This window comes from Sebastes fasciatus, chromosome 7, assembly GCF_043250625.1.
Source record: "Sebastes fasciatus isolate fSebFas1 chromosome 7, fSebFas1.pri, whole genome shotgun sequence".
In the NCBI taxonomy this organism is placed as follows: Eukaryota; Metazoa; Chordata; class Actinopteri; order Perciformes; family Sebastidae; genus Sebastes; species Sebastes fasciatus.
In genome coordinates, this window is record NC_133801.1 from 20,707,068 (window position 1) to 20,722,943 (window position 15,876).

The 15,876-nt window shown below is 39.3% G+C and overlaps 2 protein-coding genes across 4 annotated transcripts in view; both read right to left on the reverse strand.

Moving 5' to 3' along the window:
* The window catches only part of ttc9b (tetratricopeptide repeat domain 9B), a 29,545-nt gene extending 25,584 nt beyond the window's left edge, over positions 1-3,961 (reverse strand). The window contains exon 1 of one of the 2 annotated variants that reach the window (XM_074642145.1): positions 3,225-3,961. In XM_074642145.1, the coding sequence (XP_074498246.1) occupies positions 3,225-3,702 (478 nt within the window). In that variant the 5' untranslated portion in view covers positions 3,703-3,961. The remainder of the gene's footprint in view (positions 1-3,224) is intronic. The other variant, XM_074642146.1, reaches the window with a different exon arrangement.
* Positions 3,962-6,269: 2,308 nt separating this feature from the next.
* On the reverse strand, positions 6,270-15,876 carry c7h19orf47 (chromosome 7 C19orf47 homolog). Of its 2 annotated transcripts, none has more exons than XM_074642142.1 (8): positions 15,759-15,876; positions 13,130-13,217; positions 12,350-12,464; positions 12,059-12,140; positions 9,792-9,914; positions 9,533-9,682; positions 8,309-8,382; positions 6,270-8,202 (listed from the first exon to the last, which is right to left on the reverse strand). In XM_074642142.1, exons 1-8 carry the CDS (start codon positions 15,853-15,855, stop codon positions 7,618-7,620), a joined length of 1,314 nt encoding a protein of 437 aa, XP_074498243.1. In that variant the 5' UTR covers positions 15,856-15,876; the 3' UTR covers positions 6,270-7,617. The 2 variants fall into 2 exon arrangements, with proteins under 2 accessions (XP_074498243.1, XP_074498244.1); XM_074642143.1 differs by having other exon boundaries at positions 9,608-9,682; positions 15,759-15,875.

The window sequence follows — 15,876 nt, forward strand, 5'->3', positions numbered from 1 at the left end:
ACCTTCAATGCATCATGGCAGGCTGACTGGGCAGCACCTGAACACAAGCAATGAGACACAACATCACCCCCCGCCACGACCCAAAATCACAACGTTCACAACACCATCATCATCTCATTCCTGGGCGTCAACATTCATCTTGATCTGCATACTCAGAACATACTGTAGTCATAATAATGTTTTCACAGCAAAGCTACTGGCAGTATATTCATAATTACACTTTTTCTCACCCTTACTGTAACCATATTGGGGGTATTTCTTGATACAGTAAATCCTGATATGCTATTTTGTTGTTTAAATCAATACCAAAAAACAATTATAAGACATATTTCTTCTGGAAACTCTCTGAAATACTGAAAATCTAGTTTGATGGTGATGAACAGCAACTGATAGACGATTGGTTTATAGACAATTCTCTTCTTTCAATAACTCGATATCAAGATATATTGGACCGTATATTATTTATATATTTATTATTTATATTTATATTTTCGACCGTTTGAACACATACTGTACCCGTGATAACAGGATTCTAAACTTAATGGTCACTTACTAGTCTTTTCCAGAGATTTTGAGTGTACTGAAGGCTATGAGATATGGTCAAAAGCCCTGGAAAGAGCTACAAACCTCAACCTTGAGTCTGGTTTATTTGATCAGCGGTATTATTATATCACTTCATAAATGTGTTGTTGTTATTTGTTCTCTAGTATTTGTTTTTATTGGTGGTTTTTGCAAGATTATACAACTGAAAACATTGACATTTATTATAACATTATTTATTTATAATACAGCAAATATGAATATAATATGAAATGTTTCATCTGTTGGGTAAATTAAACGTTTAGTAGATCAGTTGATCAACAGATCCACTTTCTTCAGTGAGAACAGACAAGATAAAGATTGTAAAGCCCCCTGAGGCAAATTTGTGATATTGGGAAACTTGACTTGACTAGAAGAAGTCCTCTTTGTAGCATTCCCGGCTGAATGATGGTCTAAATCTCCAACTGATGGTTCACAAAAGCTTTACTGATAATTCTGTAGATCCTAAAACATGTCGTGAACACACCGTAAGAGCGAAGACATATAAACCCAAACCACTTTTTAACTTGACAAAATGACAAGCTCTGACAGTGTGCTACAGGTAAGCAGCATATTTAACTTAAAATGAAATGATTTGTCACGTCACATCACATCACTATCACATATAAAACCTCAAAAAAACAGTGAAAATCACACATAAAACGCAGCCCCAACCATCCAAACTCAAGCATGCTTCGCCCCATATAGGCTACTGTAATTACTACACACTTGAATGCCAAATGGTTGTTAGCACGACTGAAATTATAGGCTACATTAAGCCAACATAGCATCCTTGCTACACACACGAACCAACCAAAACTCCAAAAATACATTATGTTATGTCACTCAATAGCCTATCAATCACCAGGAAGCAAATATACTGACAAAACCTTGACACACCTGCCTCTTTTTCTCCTACCGGCATTACTCGTTAAAAATAAAAAACACCATGTAGCCTAGCCCAGTGGTTCTCAAAGTGTGGTCCTTGGACCCCCCAGGGTCCTTGAGGGGGTTCCAGGGGGTCCCCAGCAAAAAGGAGAAATGTTATTTTCACTAATTGCAACCATAGCTAACACAATGACAAAATGTATGACTATTTTGTTCATAGGTTTCATATACTTTTTGTAATAAAACATCTAAAAGCAAAAATCCATCAGATGTGGAACCCTGGCACAAATCAAATCAAATCAAATCAAATGGGGGTCCGTGTTCCAATTTCTGTCAGTTTTGGGGTCCTTGACATTGAAAATGTTTGGAAACCACTGACCCAGCCTAAGGGACAAAATTAACGCAACCTTAAGAAAACACACAAAATGAACAAATGTGAAAAACAAGAGATTGTCTAAAAAGTATGCTGGACCATACCGGAGGTTATTTACAATCTTGCGCTTTAGAAAAATTGCGCTGGATATTTTTCAGTATATTCTGACATTTAAAGACAAAAACGATTAAACGGTTAATGAAGAGAAAAACAATGAAAATAATAATTAATTGTTTAACTGTTTTATGAGTTTATAGCAACTGGATGTAACTGGTGTAAATCCTTTACAGTGATGGAGCAGTAATGAGTTAATCTTTTCTGTTGCTCCAGGAGGAGCTCAGTTAACCCTGTAGTAAAGTCACTGCAAAGCGGTGCCATTAGCCACAGCCTTACATCACCCTCTGGATGGTTGAGGGGACGCCTTCTCACCTCAGACCCCCTTGTGAAATGTCGATGTTACAACACAAACAGCGTGCTGAAACTGGTCTCATATATACATAATGAAAACATGCATAGATTTCCTATAGGAGAACATGAGGCTTTATTTATTTATTTATTTTATTCACTTTCTCCTCACACTTCATCTTCAATTGAAATAATAATGACATTACTGGGTGTATGACTGCAAATTGTGTCTGAAACGTTTACTTATTTTAATCTTCTATTGTTATTTTTAGGTATGTTCATTTTAATACTTATCCTTTTTAATGCACTGACGGGAGCTGGGAGAAACAATATTTCGTTTCCTTCTGTGTATGCAAATACTCAGTGAAATGACAATAAAGTGAATCTTGTAAAAAGCAGGAATGTGCTGTGTAGAAATGGCTGTAATAGCCTGAAATAGGCACAAAGGAGATGTGTCAGTTTAATTGTGACACTACTAGGCTGCATAATGCACTAATTTGGTCAGATAGTGCAGCCTATACACATCCCATCATAATCTCCATTAAATCATCAACAAGACATTATGTCCTATATTCTCTGTTTATTCCACCTGCCTCTGAACAATGGCATTTAAAAAGCTGTAAGAGCCTGAAATAGGCACAAAGGGGATGTGTTAGTTTAATTGTAACACTATAGGCTTCATAATGCACTAATTTGGTCAGAGAGTGTAGCCTATACACATCCCATCATAATCTCCATTAAATCCTCATTATGGGTTTGTTCAGAGGCAGGTGAAATAACAGAGAATATACAGGACATAATGTCTGTCCTTGTATTCTCTGTTTATTTCACCTGCCTCTGAACAAACCCAGCACCTGCAGTAGAGATAACCAGCCTACAGGCTTGTGTGGACCAAGTGAACCAGAACGAACAATGGTGTCAGCAGTACTAGAAGAGGACAGAGAGGTCTGGGTGTTTGTGATGTACCGGTGCAGCTCACCTGTCAGGCTGTCGTAGCACTCGATCTCGGTGCTCTCCACGGCTCTCCGCTGCTCCTCGGTGAGCTTGGCCGCAGGTTGGTGCAGCAGGTTGACTTCGGAGCCCGTCGTCCCGTCGGCCACATGAACATGAACCCCTTTGAGCTGCAGCAGAGCCCGGTGGTACTTGCCGATCGCCTCCCGGAATTTCTTCTCCTTGTAGCAGCGGTGACCCTCCACCTTGAAGTCGATGGCTTTCTGGATCTTCGCCTCCATCTCCATCTCCATCTCAGCCGAGCCTCCTCCTCCTCCGCCTCCTCCTCCGTCTCCTCCGGCGGCCGCGGCCAGGCTCCGGCCGCCGGTTTCCGGGTAGCTCTTGAGGCTCTTTATCGGGTGCTGTTTGGCTTCCATGTCTCTCAGTGGAAGCGCCGGGATCGGGCCATGGTGCTCGGACACGAAGGTGTGTTTTGTTGGAGAGGACTGGAGCAGCGTGCTGTGCATAAATGATGGAGGGACGAAGAAAGAAGACTCTAAATGTAGAATAAATGTCTGGTTATAAAGAGATGAATGAGGCTACAACAGCTGGCAGAAACATCCTGGCATTTCACAACCAGAGTCGAAACAAAACCTGATTCCTATTTCCTCTCTCTCGCGGATGGATGGAAGGATGCTCGAGTTGATCTCTATGGTAGCAGCCTCCGGAGGCACGCGCAGCATCAGCACCACAAACAGCGCACACACAAGACAACCCCCTGCCGCACAGCATTGTGGGTTAAAAAAAAAGAAGAGAAGTCGTGAGGCGTTGCTGCAGTCCACATTTTACATGGCAAAAACGTACATAAATATCCTGAATCGATCGAGTATATGTCAACACTTTTGTAAAAAAAAAAAAAAAGTGTACCAAGTATATGAATTATAAAATAATACTTACATCTGTATATAAGTAATAGCTTATTTGCATAGTTATTAAACCATTAATCAAAGGCTGCACCCTATTCACAGTGCTCCCTTATTTACTATATTTAAATGATTAATTAATAGCCTTTATAAAATATTGCACATTACGTCACCCCCATTGTTTGGAAGAGGCCAGTCTTCATAATAAAAAATAAAAAAAACAGACTGATAAAGGCTCATTCAGCTTTTACTTCAATTTATAAATGTCCTCTATAAACCAAATCACATTATGGCCAAACAGGAGCTTGATGATTTCAGCTGATAAGGTTTTCAAATACATGGAGACGGACAGCAGGAGGCTGCAGGGACCAGAGGATGAAGAGGAAGAGGAGGAGGAGGGAGAGAGCGACCTCAAGGGGACATAGTCTCAATTACACTTATCAGGGGTGTAAGAAAATATCGATTCTCAAAAACACTGTATACATTTTTAAATAATAATTTACATGCAAAGATTAAATCAGTCAATATTTTATTTAATTTGCAAAGATGTGTGCCCTCTCAAAGTAGTGCTATGATGCTGGATGTTACAGGGACTGTGATAAATGCAAATCTCACTGTTCTGATTGCATTAAATATATATATATACATATATATATATATATATATATCCTTAGAACATTTTAAAAGGAAATTATCATCACATTCATGATGTCTTATCATCTTTTGATATGTTTATATATATTTTCTTTTCTTCTGTACTGTTCTTTGTATGCATTTCATTGTTTTTACTGGATTGTTTTCCAGTTTGGTTAGGTTTTTTCGGCACATTTTGTGTACTTCTTGTTGTTTATCTTTTGTTGTATTTTTAAAATTATGTTAGTTTAGATCTTTCTTCCTTTTTTGTTATTTTTTTTCCTCATGGGGTTGGGGGGGAGGTCCTTTGTATAAGCCTGTGGCTTCTTGACCTCTCCTGACACATTTCTTGTTTTTTTTTCATTGACTGGATTTTGTGCAGTTTTATATATGTGCAAATAAATAAATAATACAAATAAAAAAATAATATATGGCTGTGTTCTTTATACAATTTTTCTTAAAATTAGATCAGACATCGCAATACATTGCGATATATTGAATCGCAACCCCTGTATCATATGCATCGAATCGCCAGAATGTTGCCACAGCCCCACTTATATTATACACTTATGCTAACCTGAGGCCCACCAGCCAATCATATTATCTCTGTAGAGTAATTGTGAATTCTTCTCTGCTAAATTGTGTGATCGTTGCAAAGGTTGGTACCTTATTTCCTCCAGATTTATGAGCAGCCTTGCATCTCAGAGGTGTGATGATGAGGCTAACTCAGTCCAGCAGCAGGCTATCCTCTCAGTGAGTCATGTAAACATCTGTAGTTTCACTGTTCCCTGATTCATGGATCGGGTTACCCACGGTGTCGCAGCTCCTCCTCGATGAACCATCATGTCGACTTCAACAAGCATACAGATTAACATATATAAATAATTTATAACAGCAAAACTTAAGATGCATGCAGTTGTTAGAGTGCAACTATACACTGACAAAAGCACTACCACCATTCTCTCAATGCTGTGATGATGAGTGTCCATATCCAGGGTCAACACAGGCATCTGCATGGGAAGTTTTCTTAGTTTTCCTGCTTGAAACATTTTCTGATTCTGAAATGCTCAACTCTCCTTGTGGGGAAACATGTAAATTAATATTCAGTACAAACAAATTACATAAACAGTTAACAAAAAGCCTACACAACGCACACACACTAAACAATCCCATCCAATCCACTCAACCCAAACACAAGTATATTCTCAAGTGGCATTGAAGACATATTGAACAACCCCTGTGGCCCCAGGATGCCAAATGTGTGTTCCCGACTGCAGCTGTACAGAGCAAAGAGGCGTCCCCCGATGAAACAGCACTAACATAACACTCTGACAGTTCAGCCGACATTATGCAGCAGCCACCTCATTGTGAGAGGAGTGGGAGTTTAATGGGTTTATTGATAAATGATCAGCTAAATGTTCCCAGGGGAATATAAATATTGACTTTGCTGTCATGTCGATACGTAAGAGTACAATATGTGACAATGACATGCATTTGTTAATGTCTGCTTTAGAGAAAGAAACAAAAAAAAGAGGATATTTTTGGACCCTTTTTGTCTTTTAATTATTTTCCAAGCACATTTTGTCCAAATTCAGAACTTTTTTTCCTCAATATCTTTTTAAAAAAACCATTACGGTTCATGACGTGTTTTGCTCTACCTTGTTCTTTAAAACGATAAAAATTCCGTAACGCTATTTTAAACATTTCAAATATTTACAGTGTAACAAAGCTCTGGTGTGAAGAAAGACCGACATATTACACGGGTGTTAATGACCCAGACAAGGTGAACTACCTACTGAGACCTCCAGTGGCCCCCTGGACACCAGGAACTGATGGCATTTCTGAGGTTCTTTACATGGATACATCATACAAGAATGTCCACATAGAAAAATATGCAGCAGAACTGGTTCTGTGCTGTGTGAAACCAAGTCTAACAAATCTATACATTGCATTTCAAAATAAACAATATTCTACTGACCCGGCTTTCAAGTAGGTGGTTATAGAAAACGTTCGGTAATATGGTAGAAAGGTTGACATGGGCGTAGCTCAGAGGTGAGAACTTCTACTCCACAAAAGCGCAGAAGAAGAAGAAGAGGAGGAGGAGGTGAGGTTTTTTTTTTTATTCAAGTGTTCAGAGAGGTCATTCTGTGTAACCATCTGAATTTACTTTATCACTCACTTTTTCTTCTTTCCAAACATGTTAGAGGAGGTAATTTTGAGGCGGTGAAGGTAACTAGAAGTAGAAAGATTAAACCATCACCTCACGGCTATATAGTCTTACGTCTGACTGCTGTCCTGTGTGAAAAAAATCCATCTATCTGTACCTTTTACATCAGAAATAATCCATTTTCAGGCAACAAAACGACCACACAAATCACCTTAGAGGAATATTTTCAGCTACTCAACTGTATCATACTGGAGGATTCTCAAAAAAAAAAGGGAAGTTTAGGCAGCAGCATCCTTATATGTGGAGTTACGGGGGGTCAAATTAAAACCACCATTATGGCGGCTTGGTTTACGTCATGCTCATGCCTTAAGCTCACAAATATAGTTAAATATATATCTTTTAAAGTCATAAATGGCAGATATGGTTTCAGGTTGAGCAACATAATACAAAGAGAACTCGGAGTCCTCAAATTAAAAGCTTGGACACTAAACAAAGGTGGTTTTCCAATGGCAGCATGACTAAACTGTAAAAAAAAAATATCTATTTTTATCTAAGAGTAACTCTAAAGCAATGAAAGCAGCATTAAAACCATCCATACACGCAAAAAAACACTCCAATCTGCATCCTGCATGTCGCCAGGATGAATGCAGAAAAGAGGGCGATACAAATTCTATAAAGGACGTATAGAAAGAGTCTGAAACATTTTAGGGATTTGTGTGTTAGGTTCTCTTGTTGCCCAGTCTCTTAAAAACACTGATAGCCATAATGTCCATCTGGGCACCCAGAGACTCTCCTTCTCCTTCTCCTACTCCTACTCCTACTCCTACTCCTCCTCCTCCTCCTCCTCCCCCAGCTCCGGTGCTGCTGCTGACCTTGGGGCTCGCTATGGTGATTCCCTCCTGGGCTTTGGGCCTGGTGCTGGTCACCCTGTTGTCCTGTGTGTCAGCGGGTGTGGGCGACACGGTGGCGCTCGGGTGTGTGGCGGGGAGCTTGCCCAGTCTCTTAAGCACACTAACTTTGGCAGGGGGGAGGCCATTAGGGGAGGAAGAGGAGGTTGGAGTGTCAGAGGGAGGTAGTTTGAATCTGCCTCCCAGGCGCCGCAGGGTGGTCGGGGCCGGTTTTGTGGCCGGCTCTTTCTTCTGGGGGGGAGGAAGTCTCTTGAGGACGCCAGCGTACTGGAGGACGGAGCCTTCTCCGTCGCTGTCGTCCTCATCATCTACATCAATGATTCCAGCCATCTTAGCTGGCCTCGGCCCGTCTTCCTCTTCATCCCCTCTGCCAAGACGACTGAACACACCGGTGGGCTGCCAAACACGAGCATTATGAGCACAGAACTTATCTTTATGCCTGCATCCAATATAATCCAATCCAATACAAAGTCAGCTACTACGAAATACTGACAGGCCTCACCTTGTTATTGCTTGTTGTCGTGTCTGCCTTCGATTCAGCCCCAAGTCTTGCAAACACAGAGGTGCGTTTCAAACCTTTTCAAAGAGTAGAGCAAAAATGATTACACAAAAAGTATTGTGACAGCTTGACTGTGACACGTTTGGTTCATGTTTTGATAACTCATTAGTGATGGACAAATAATCCACATGATCCTGACAATACCAGATGACAGAAACTGAATAAAATCTTGCAGTATTTTTAGACAGAACTGTTGAAAGTGCTGCAGTGTGCCACAGTCTCTTACTTTAACATTTAAGATGCTGTTTAAGGTTTTATTTAAATGGGCTCCAAATTGATCTAACAGTCAGCCACACTTGTGTTGTACTAGTTCACAAGATTTACACTTACTGTGAAGATCACAAGTCAAAAGAATGGTTTATTTCCAGAAGCTAAAGTAGCAGCTTCAATTGAGCAAATTGCTCAAATTTGACTAGAAAAAAAGGTTAAGTCATAAAAACACTGTATTATTTATAGTACCAAAGCTTTTTACAGCTTTTGGAATGATTATGCAATAGCCATGGAATAAAATTAACTTTGTGGGGTTTTATAGAACATATCAGACATCTGTATTTTATTATTGCAAGTTTCCTATTTATTTCTTACGTTTGACCTTGACGTTGTATTACATCCATGCATGAGAAGCTTTGAACCAGAGGCCCTAGTTTTAACTCTGGCTGCCTTGTGACACAGGTCAGACATGTGTTTTCATACAGTGCTGTACGATTCTATGTTTCTGTTCCGATAATTAAGATGTCTAATGACAGAAATGCATATGAAAGAAGAAGACAGAGCATAGAGGTTTTCTTTCATTAAATAAATATGAATAAACATGAGCAGTTTGAAGAGTTCTCAGAGACGGAACCCACCGGAGAATTCATGTCATGGAAAAAATAGTCAAAAGATTTTATGGCTGGGTTAAATGTGGGTGATTTGAAACAAAGGAGAAAACAAGCAGTTGGACAGAGGGAATAACTGTTGGTGCAGTGGGAAGTAGAAGTAAAGACAAGGTATTAAATTATGACAGAAATGAATGACGGTTAATCAGGCTCTGTTAATCAGCCCTGAGTCACCTGATTCAGTTTTAGTATGAAAGAAGTCCATGAAAACGTTTAGTATTGATTAGCTGTGGTGAGCAACAGCATTACTGGAGCGATGTTGTCGGCGAGGCCACTGGGTCTGGCCTACCTTTCTTGGCCTGCTGGGCCAGGATGCGGCGTGTACGAGGCGTGGAGCCTTTGGGCATGTTGACGATGTACTTGCCTTCCATCTCAGCTGTCACACGTCGGCGCTTCACTGCTGGCAAACCGTTCCCCTCGTCAGCTGGCTGACTCACGACTGACAAACAAAGCGGTGGGTAGGCGAGGATAAACAGAGGTAAAAATAAGACAGGACTCGTCGAAATGAAGGGATTTATAGGGTAAAAGGAACATTCCATGTTATCTACCTGCTTTGCCACTCTTTGCTTGCATGTTGGACACTGTGACCGAGAGGCGGTTGTCAGGTCGACGGGCTGGAGTGGCCGGCGGGGAATCGCTGCTCAAAGCGTTGGCAATCATACGAGTGGCAGCTGAGAAAAAAGCGGAAGCATTTTCAAGTAGTTGTGATTTCCTATTAGAGCTCCTCATGTTCTGTCCCCAAGACGAGATCAGGGGACAGCTGGGCTTCACAGTTGTGCTCTGAAATGTGTGAGACCTCTCTAGACACGGGAAAGTAAAAGTGTGCATAAAAGAACATGTTGTGAAAAAGTGAAGTAGGTCTTGTATAACCTGGCACTGGGGCCAACAAACTAAGTGATGCAATTTGTTCTGGTAACATTAGATTAGGCTGATTTACTTTATCTCCTAATAGAAACAATTACCCTTTAATAAGCCCCATTACCTGACATAACAATGACAAATACAGCCAGTAAAAATATTTTGTACTGTTCAGCCTCTTTTAGGCTATCTCTCAAAATAAAAACAGTACAGAAAATCTCTCTCTTCCTTCACCACTCTTCATTGCTGATAGAATATCTCCAGGTCACATGTCGATGTGTCCATGAGCAAGACACTTAACCCCAAATTACTCCCGAAGGCATAGCCATCGGTGTGTGAATGAGTATTTCGATTAGATCCTGATGGGCAAAGTTGGCACCTTAGCAGCCTCTGCCATCAGTGTGTGAATGTGTGAATGCTGAAATGTAGTGTAAAGCGCTTTGAGTGGTCGGAAGACTAGGGAAGCGTTATATGAATGCAAGTCCATTTACCATTTATGTTGTCAATTGATGACTTATTTTTTTTCTTTTTTACTTATCAACATTTTTCACAATATAAGGACAGCAAGCAAAAAGCAAATAAGGAACAAAAAGCCAAACAAATAAGAGTTCATGGCATGATGATGAGTAAACCAAAGGGAAATTTGCGTAATTCAAAATAAAATAATGCACAGTGACACAGTACATACAAATTGATGGCTTCTTCTATTAAATACCAAGTATCAAAATGACCTACCCCCAAGATTGAATTTTAAGCTATTGAGAAATAGGTCATACATGCACATGCCAATCCAAATCAATTTCACATTGGGCTGTTTAAGTGCTGGTTAACACTCGTGAAAGTTGAGTGCACATGAACAATAAAGCATTTTACCCCACATGTAAGACGATTACATATTTTACACAACATATTTTTTTTTTATGAAATTATGCTGTATTTGCTAAGAAGCAGGTGTTGAAATGACAAATATAAATACTGTATACCAGTGGGTTTAATATTCAACACACTTTGATTGCCCATTGATGGCCCATTGTTTACAACGTCTTGTATGACAGCAGATATCATTTTTTTGGGCGGGGGAATGGCTTTTAATCTTAAACATGACCTTATAACATAAAATATACATTTTAAAAAATGGATTTAGCTACTGCCAGCCATAGCTAAAAGCTAAAAGTATAATATTGTACAGAATCTGAGCATGAAAATGGCCACCTCTGTAAAATGCAGGGTTTTGAATAGTCGCAAATTTATATTTTTTGAAAAAACTATTTTTTCTTATTAGATCAAAGAACAATTATCTAAATACATGCTGAACTGTTCTGAAGGGGACAGATGGACACACCAACCTGTGGTGCTATATTACAGTTATTTGAAGTGGTTGTTTTGTGACGTAACAACCTGATATCTTCATCTATCGTCTTCAGAGCATACTAGTTATCTTCCACGCTTCCAATGCTTATTAATAAACACCACCACAAATGGTCAGTTTATACACAGCGTGGCGAGACAAATTAATAACAGGGGTAAAAATCTATTTAGTACACTAGTGTACATTTTATAAAACATCAATGAATTGCACCAGTGTAATGTCTAGCAAGATGAAGCATTATGATACTGACATATTGATTTTTTACCCACCCCTCCTATGACACTTCTTTGATTTAATAACTGCAGGCATAGTATATTATTGTACAACTGTTGACTCATATTGCGCTTTGGCTGGGCTGATATATAGGTCACATGGTTGTCTTACTACAATAAAGTAATGTAGTATGTATGTAGAAACATTTCCTATGGCTTATAGGAAATGAGGTTTTCCTACAAGGTTTAAATAAAAGAAAATACATAATTCACATTCTGTTGTGACCCTAAAGTTCAATTGAAAATAAATCCCTATAATTTATTACAATGAAAATCAGTTTTGTTTGATGAAGGAAATTAAAATATAGATACTTACGAGTATTGGCAGTTCTTCTAAGCTCAGCTTTAACGCTGGTCTGTCCTGAGGAGATGGCTTCCGTGGCCATTTTGCACATGTCCTGAAGAGGGGACACACATTACAGTCGTTATGTAAACTCACAGTCCGCTGCAGTGGCTTTGAAAGACATTCATTCTCCATGACTGCATTCACAACAATAGAGGAGATATTACAGAGGTACTTTGTTTTTACATGCCTGCACCAACAATGATAATACACCATCTATTTTAAACATGTCAACACTTCACAACATGAAACGATTAATCTCACCTGTCTGTAGACCTGCTTAGCATGTTTAAGAATGGCAATGATGTCGCCAATGACTGTAATGCCGAGGTCCATCATGATGTCTTTACTGAGGTCCATCAGCATGTTCTTGTGAATTCTGCAGAGACATGAATAATCAGAAAATACTGTAAGTACTTCTGTTCCCTTGATCTGGATCAAAGAAAAACAATGTACACTGTTGCCCATTAGTTCATAGCAACCTATTGCAAACAACCAAGAGTCGTAAACATTAAGTCACATGGACTAACAGCTTAATTATTCACTGGACAGTTTTAATTCTCTGACTGTTGTCATAATTACCACATGAATTCAAAAAAAATTAAACAGATTTTTTTAAACTCATAAAATGTCACATTATCAAAATGCTGTGGCTGTATGATCGTTTTGTATTCTCACCAAAAACAAGTAATCATATATTTTGTCTTTATAATTAACTTCTTAAGACTGAAACCAATCGGGTGCCCAGGTTGCTCATCTGCTAGAGCAGGCGCCCCATGAAACCTATCTAATAAAGGCAAAAATGCCAACAAGACAATCTTAAAAGAAAATAAAAGAATAAAGACAAACTAATCAGTTTATTGTGATGACACAGCTATGTTGATGAAAAAGACCTGCTCCTAAGCATGGAAATCAATTGTTTTTGAGGTCAAGTATGGTCTGATGTGAGGGGTGCAAATGGAATTCACATGATCACAGCACAACACAGTGTGGCCAAGGTGTGCAATACAAAGCCTATGAAAAGGGGGAATTACTGTAGATTACCTGTTGTCCACGAAGGAGACTGCATAAGTGACTGCGAGGCCGGCTGGGATCCCAGCATCCTCAAAAAACTGGATCCACTCAGAGGTGGCTTGAGAAAGAAAAAAAGACCGTTAGCAATCGTACAACAGAAAGGATTTCAAGAACACTGAGCTACTGACAGGTTAGTAATTTCACTAAATATAAGAACCTTTGTGGAGTAGAGCTGCAAATTATGAGCAGAGCACTTTCTTTGTTTTTAGATTAATCAATTCATCGCGTAGGGTATACAGTGGCAGAAAATGTCCATCACAATCCAAAAACCAAAGGTTACACCTTCGAAGTACTTCTTTAGTCGGACCAACAGTCCAAAACCCAAAAGTATTTAAATCATAATTATATAAAACAGTGAAAAGTAGATAATCGACACATACAAGAAGCTGAAACCAGTACAGGTGACATACACACTGAGCAAAAGTGTTATTTAATTTTCTGATGAACACCTGACAAGTTAATGGTTTCCTTTTTGATAGCGTTTTATTTATTTTGTGCCTTCTTTAAATGACTTTTGACCGGCACTAAACGCCGGTGGGAGTCGTAAACCTGAGCAGACAGCAGCATGCTGAGGTCTAGCACATGCTGACCATGGCCAGCTGGAGGTTATTTATAACACCAATAATGAGGCGTCTGGTGGTTGCAGTAACAGATACAGGGTGAAGGGTGCTCAACAGCTGCCAGGACAATGGCTCTGTCCAACATGCTTTGACTGTCACTGATGAACACATAGCTATACACAGAGACCAAAATCACATGGTGCCTAAAACCTAAATAAGACAGAACCACAAATCATAGCCGAACATTTTCTATTAAAATGTACTCCAACATTATAAAGACAGATTTAGGGAGCACAGTGAATCGGACCGTGTAAAACTGAATTTCAAATCTGATATAAGATAAGATAAGATATTCCTTTATTAGTCCCGCAGTAGGGGAATTTGCAGTGTACAGCAGCAAAGGGGATAGTGCAAAAAAACAAGATGCATCAGCTAACACAGTAAAAAAAAGAGCTAAACAAAGTGTAACAAAATATGAAGCATTTAAATAGAAGGAAGTATAAAAATAGGAGCAGTATATACAGTATTGACAATAAACAGACTTAACAAAATTGCACAAGTGGAAAATGATATTGCACAGTGAGAATGAATGAATGAATGAAATTACACCTGAAAATATCAGGTTATTTTAAGGTTATTGTCAGGTTATTGTCAGGTTATTATCAGGATATTGTCAGGATATTGTCAGGTTATCATCAGGTTATTATCAGGTTATTGTCAGGTTATCATCAGGTTATCATCAGGTTATTATCAGGTTATTATCAGGTTTTTGTCAGGTTATCATCAGGTTATCGTCAGGTTATCGTCAGGTTATTGTCAGGTTATTGTCAGGTTATCATCAGGTTATCATCAGGTTATTGTCAGGTTATCATCAGGTTATCGTCAGGTTATCGTCAGGTTATTGTCAGGTTATTATCAGGTTATTGTCAGGTTATCATCAGGTTATTATCAGGTTATTATCAGGTTTTTGTCAGGTTATCATCAGGTTATCATCAGGTTATCATCAGGTTATCATCAGGTTATTGTCAGGTTATCATCAGGTTATCGTCAGGTTATTGTCAGGTTATCATCAGGTTATTATCAGGTTATTGTCAGGTTATCATCAGGTTATTATCAGGTTTTTGTCAGGTTATCATCAGGTTATCATCAGGTTATTGTCAGGTTATCATCAGGTTATTGTCAGGTTATCATCAGGTTATCATCAGGTTATCATCAGGTTATTGTCAGGTTATCATCAGGTTATCATCAGGTTATCATCAGGTTATTGTCAGGTTATCATCAGGTTATCATCAGGTTATCATCAGGTTATCATCAGGTTATTGTCAGGTTATCATCAGGTTATTGTCAGGTTATCATCAGGTTATCGTCAGGTTATTGTCAGGTTATCATCAGGTTATTATCAGGTTATTGTCAGGTTATCATCAGGTTATTATCAGGTTATTCTCAGGTTATCGTCAGGTTATCATCAGGTTATCGTCAGGTTATCATCAGGTTATTATCAGGTTATCATCAGGTTATCATCAGGTTATTGTCAGGTTATTGTCAGGTTATCATCAGGTTATTGTCAGGTTATTGTCAGGTTTTGGTGTGTAAGTGGTCTACTGGTTTCTTGGTGTGTAAGTGGTCTACTGGTTTCTTGGTGTGTAAGTGGTCTACTGGGATCAGTGCTTCTTACACCCCAAATAACAGAAGGTTCAGCGCTGGTTAGCTCACATTAGCATCTAGCTAGCTAACTTAACACACACTCAACCATTAAAATAGGACAATAATCCTGCGCACAGCTCTCCTATTGACGCCTGTTGAATTCAATGAGAGTGAAATCACACGTTCAAGAGAACAATGAGAGTCAGAGCCGTCTGTGTTAGCATTAGCATTAGCATTAGCTCTGAATTAAAAGGTGCCACTGCGAACAAACCCGGCTGTAAAAGCTCTGGACAAGATCCCGAATGAATGCAGCAGACGTGTCTGATAAACAGCGAAACACCGAACACATATAACCCATAAGGTTTTAGTCTCGCGCCGGGCCTTTCTGCTCTCACCTGTTGTCACGGACGCCATGTTTACAACGAATGTGTTAGTGACGTCAGCTACATCCGGGTGCTGCTTCCGTGACGCAACTTCCGCCCGACCAGACATGTGGAGTTTTTATCTGTGGAC

What these genes read in the sequence shown, in the direction of transcription:
- c7h19orf47 (XM_074642142.1), bottom strand. Translation starts at nt 15,855, where the DNA reads ATGTCTGGTCGGGCGGAAGTTGCGTCACGGAAGCAGCACCCGGATGTA. An exon ending in TAGAAGAACTGCCAATACTC is followed by an intron (nt 9,915 to 12,058) that starts GTAAGTATCTAT and finishes CTTTTTTCTCAG; the next exon opens with CTGCCACTCGTATGATTGCC. An exon ending in AGCAAAGAGTGGCAAAGCAG is followed by an intron (nt 9,683 to 9,791) that starts GTAGATAACATG and finishes TTTGTTTGTCAG; the next exon opens with TCGTGAGTCAGCCAGCTGAC.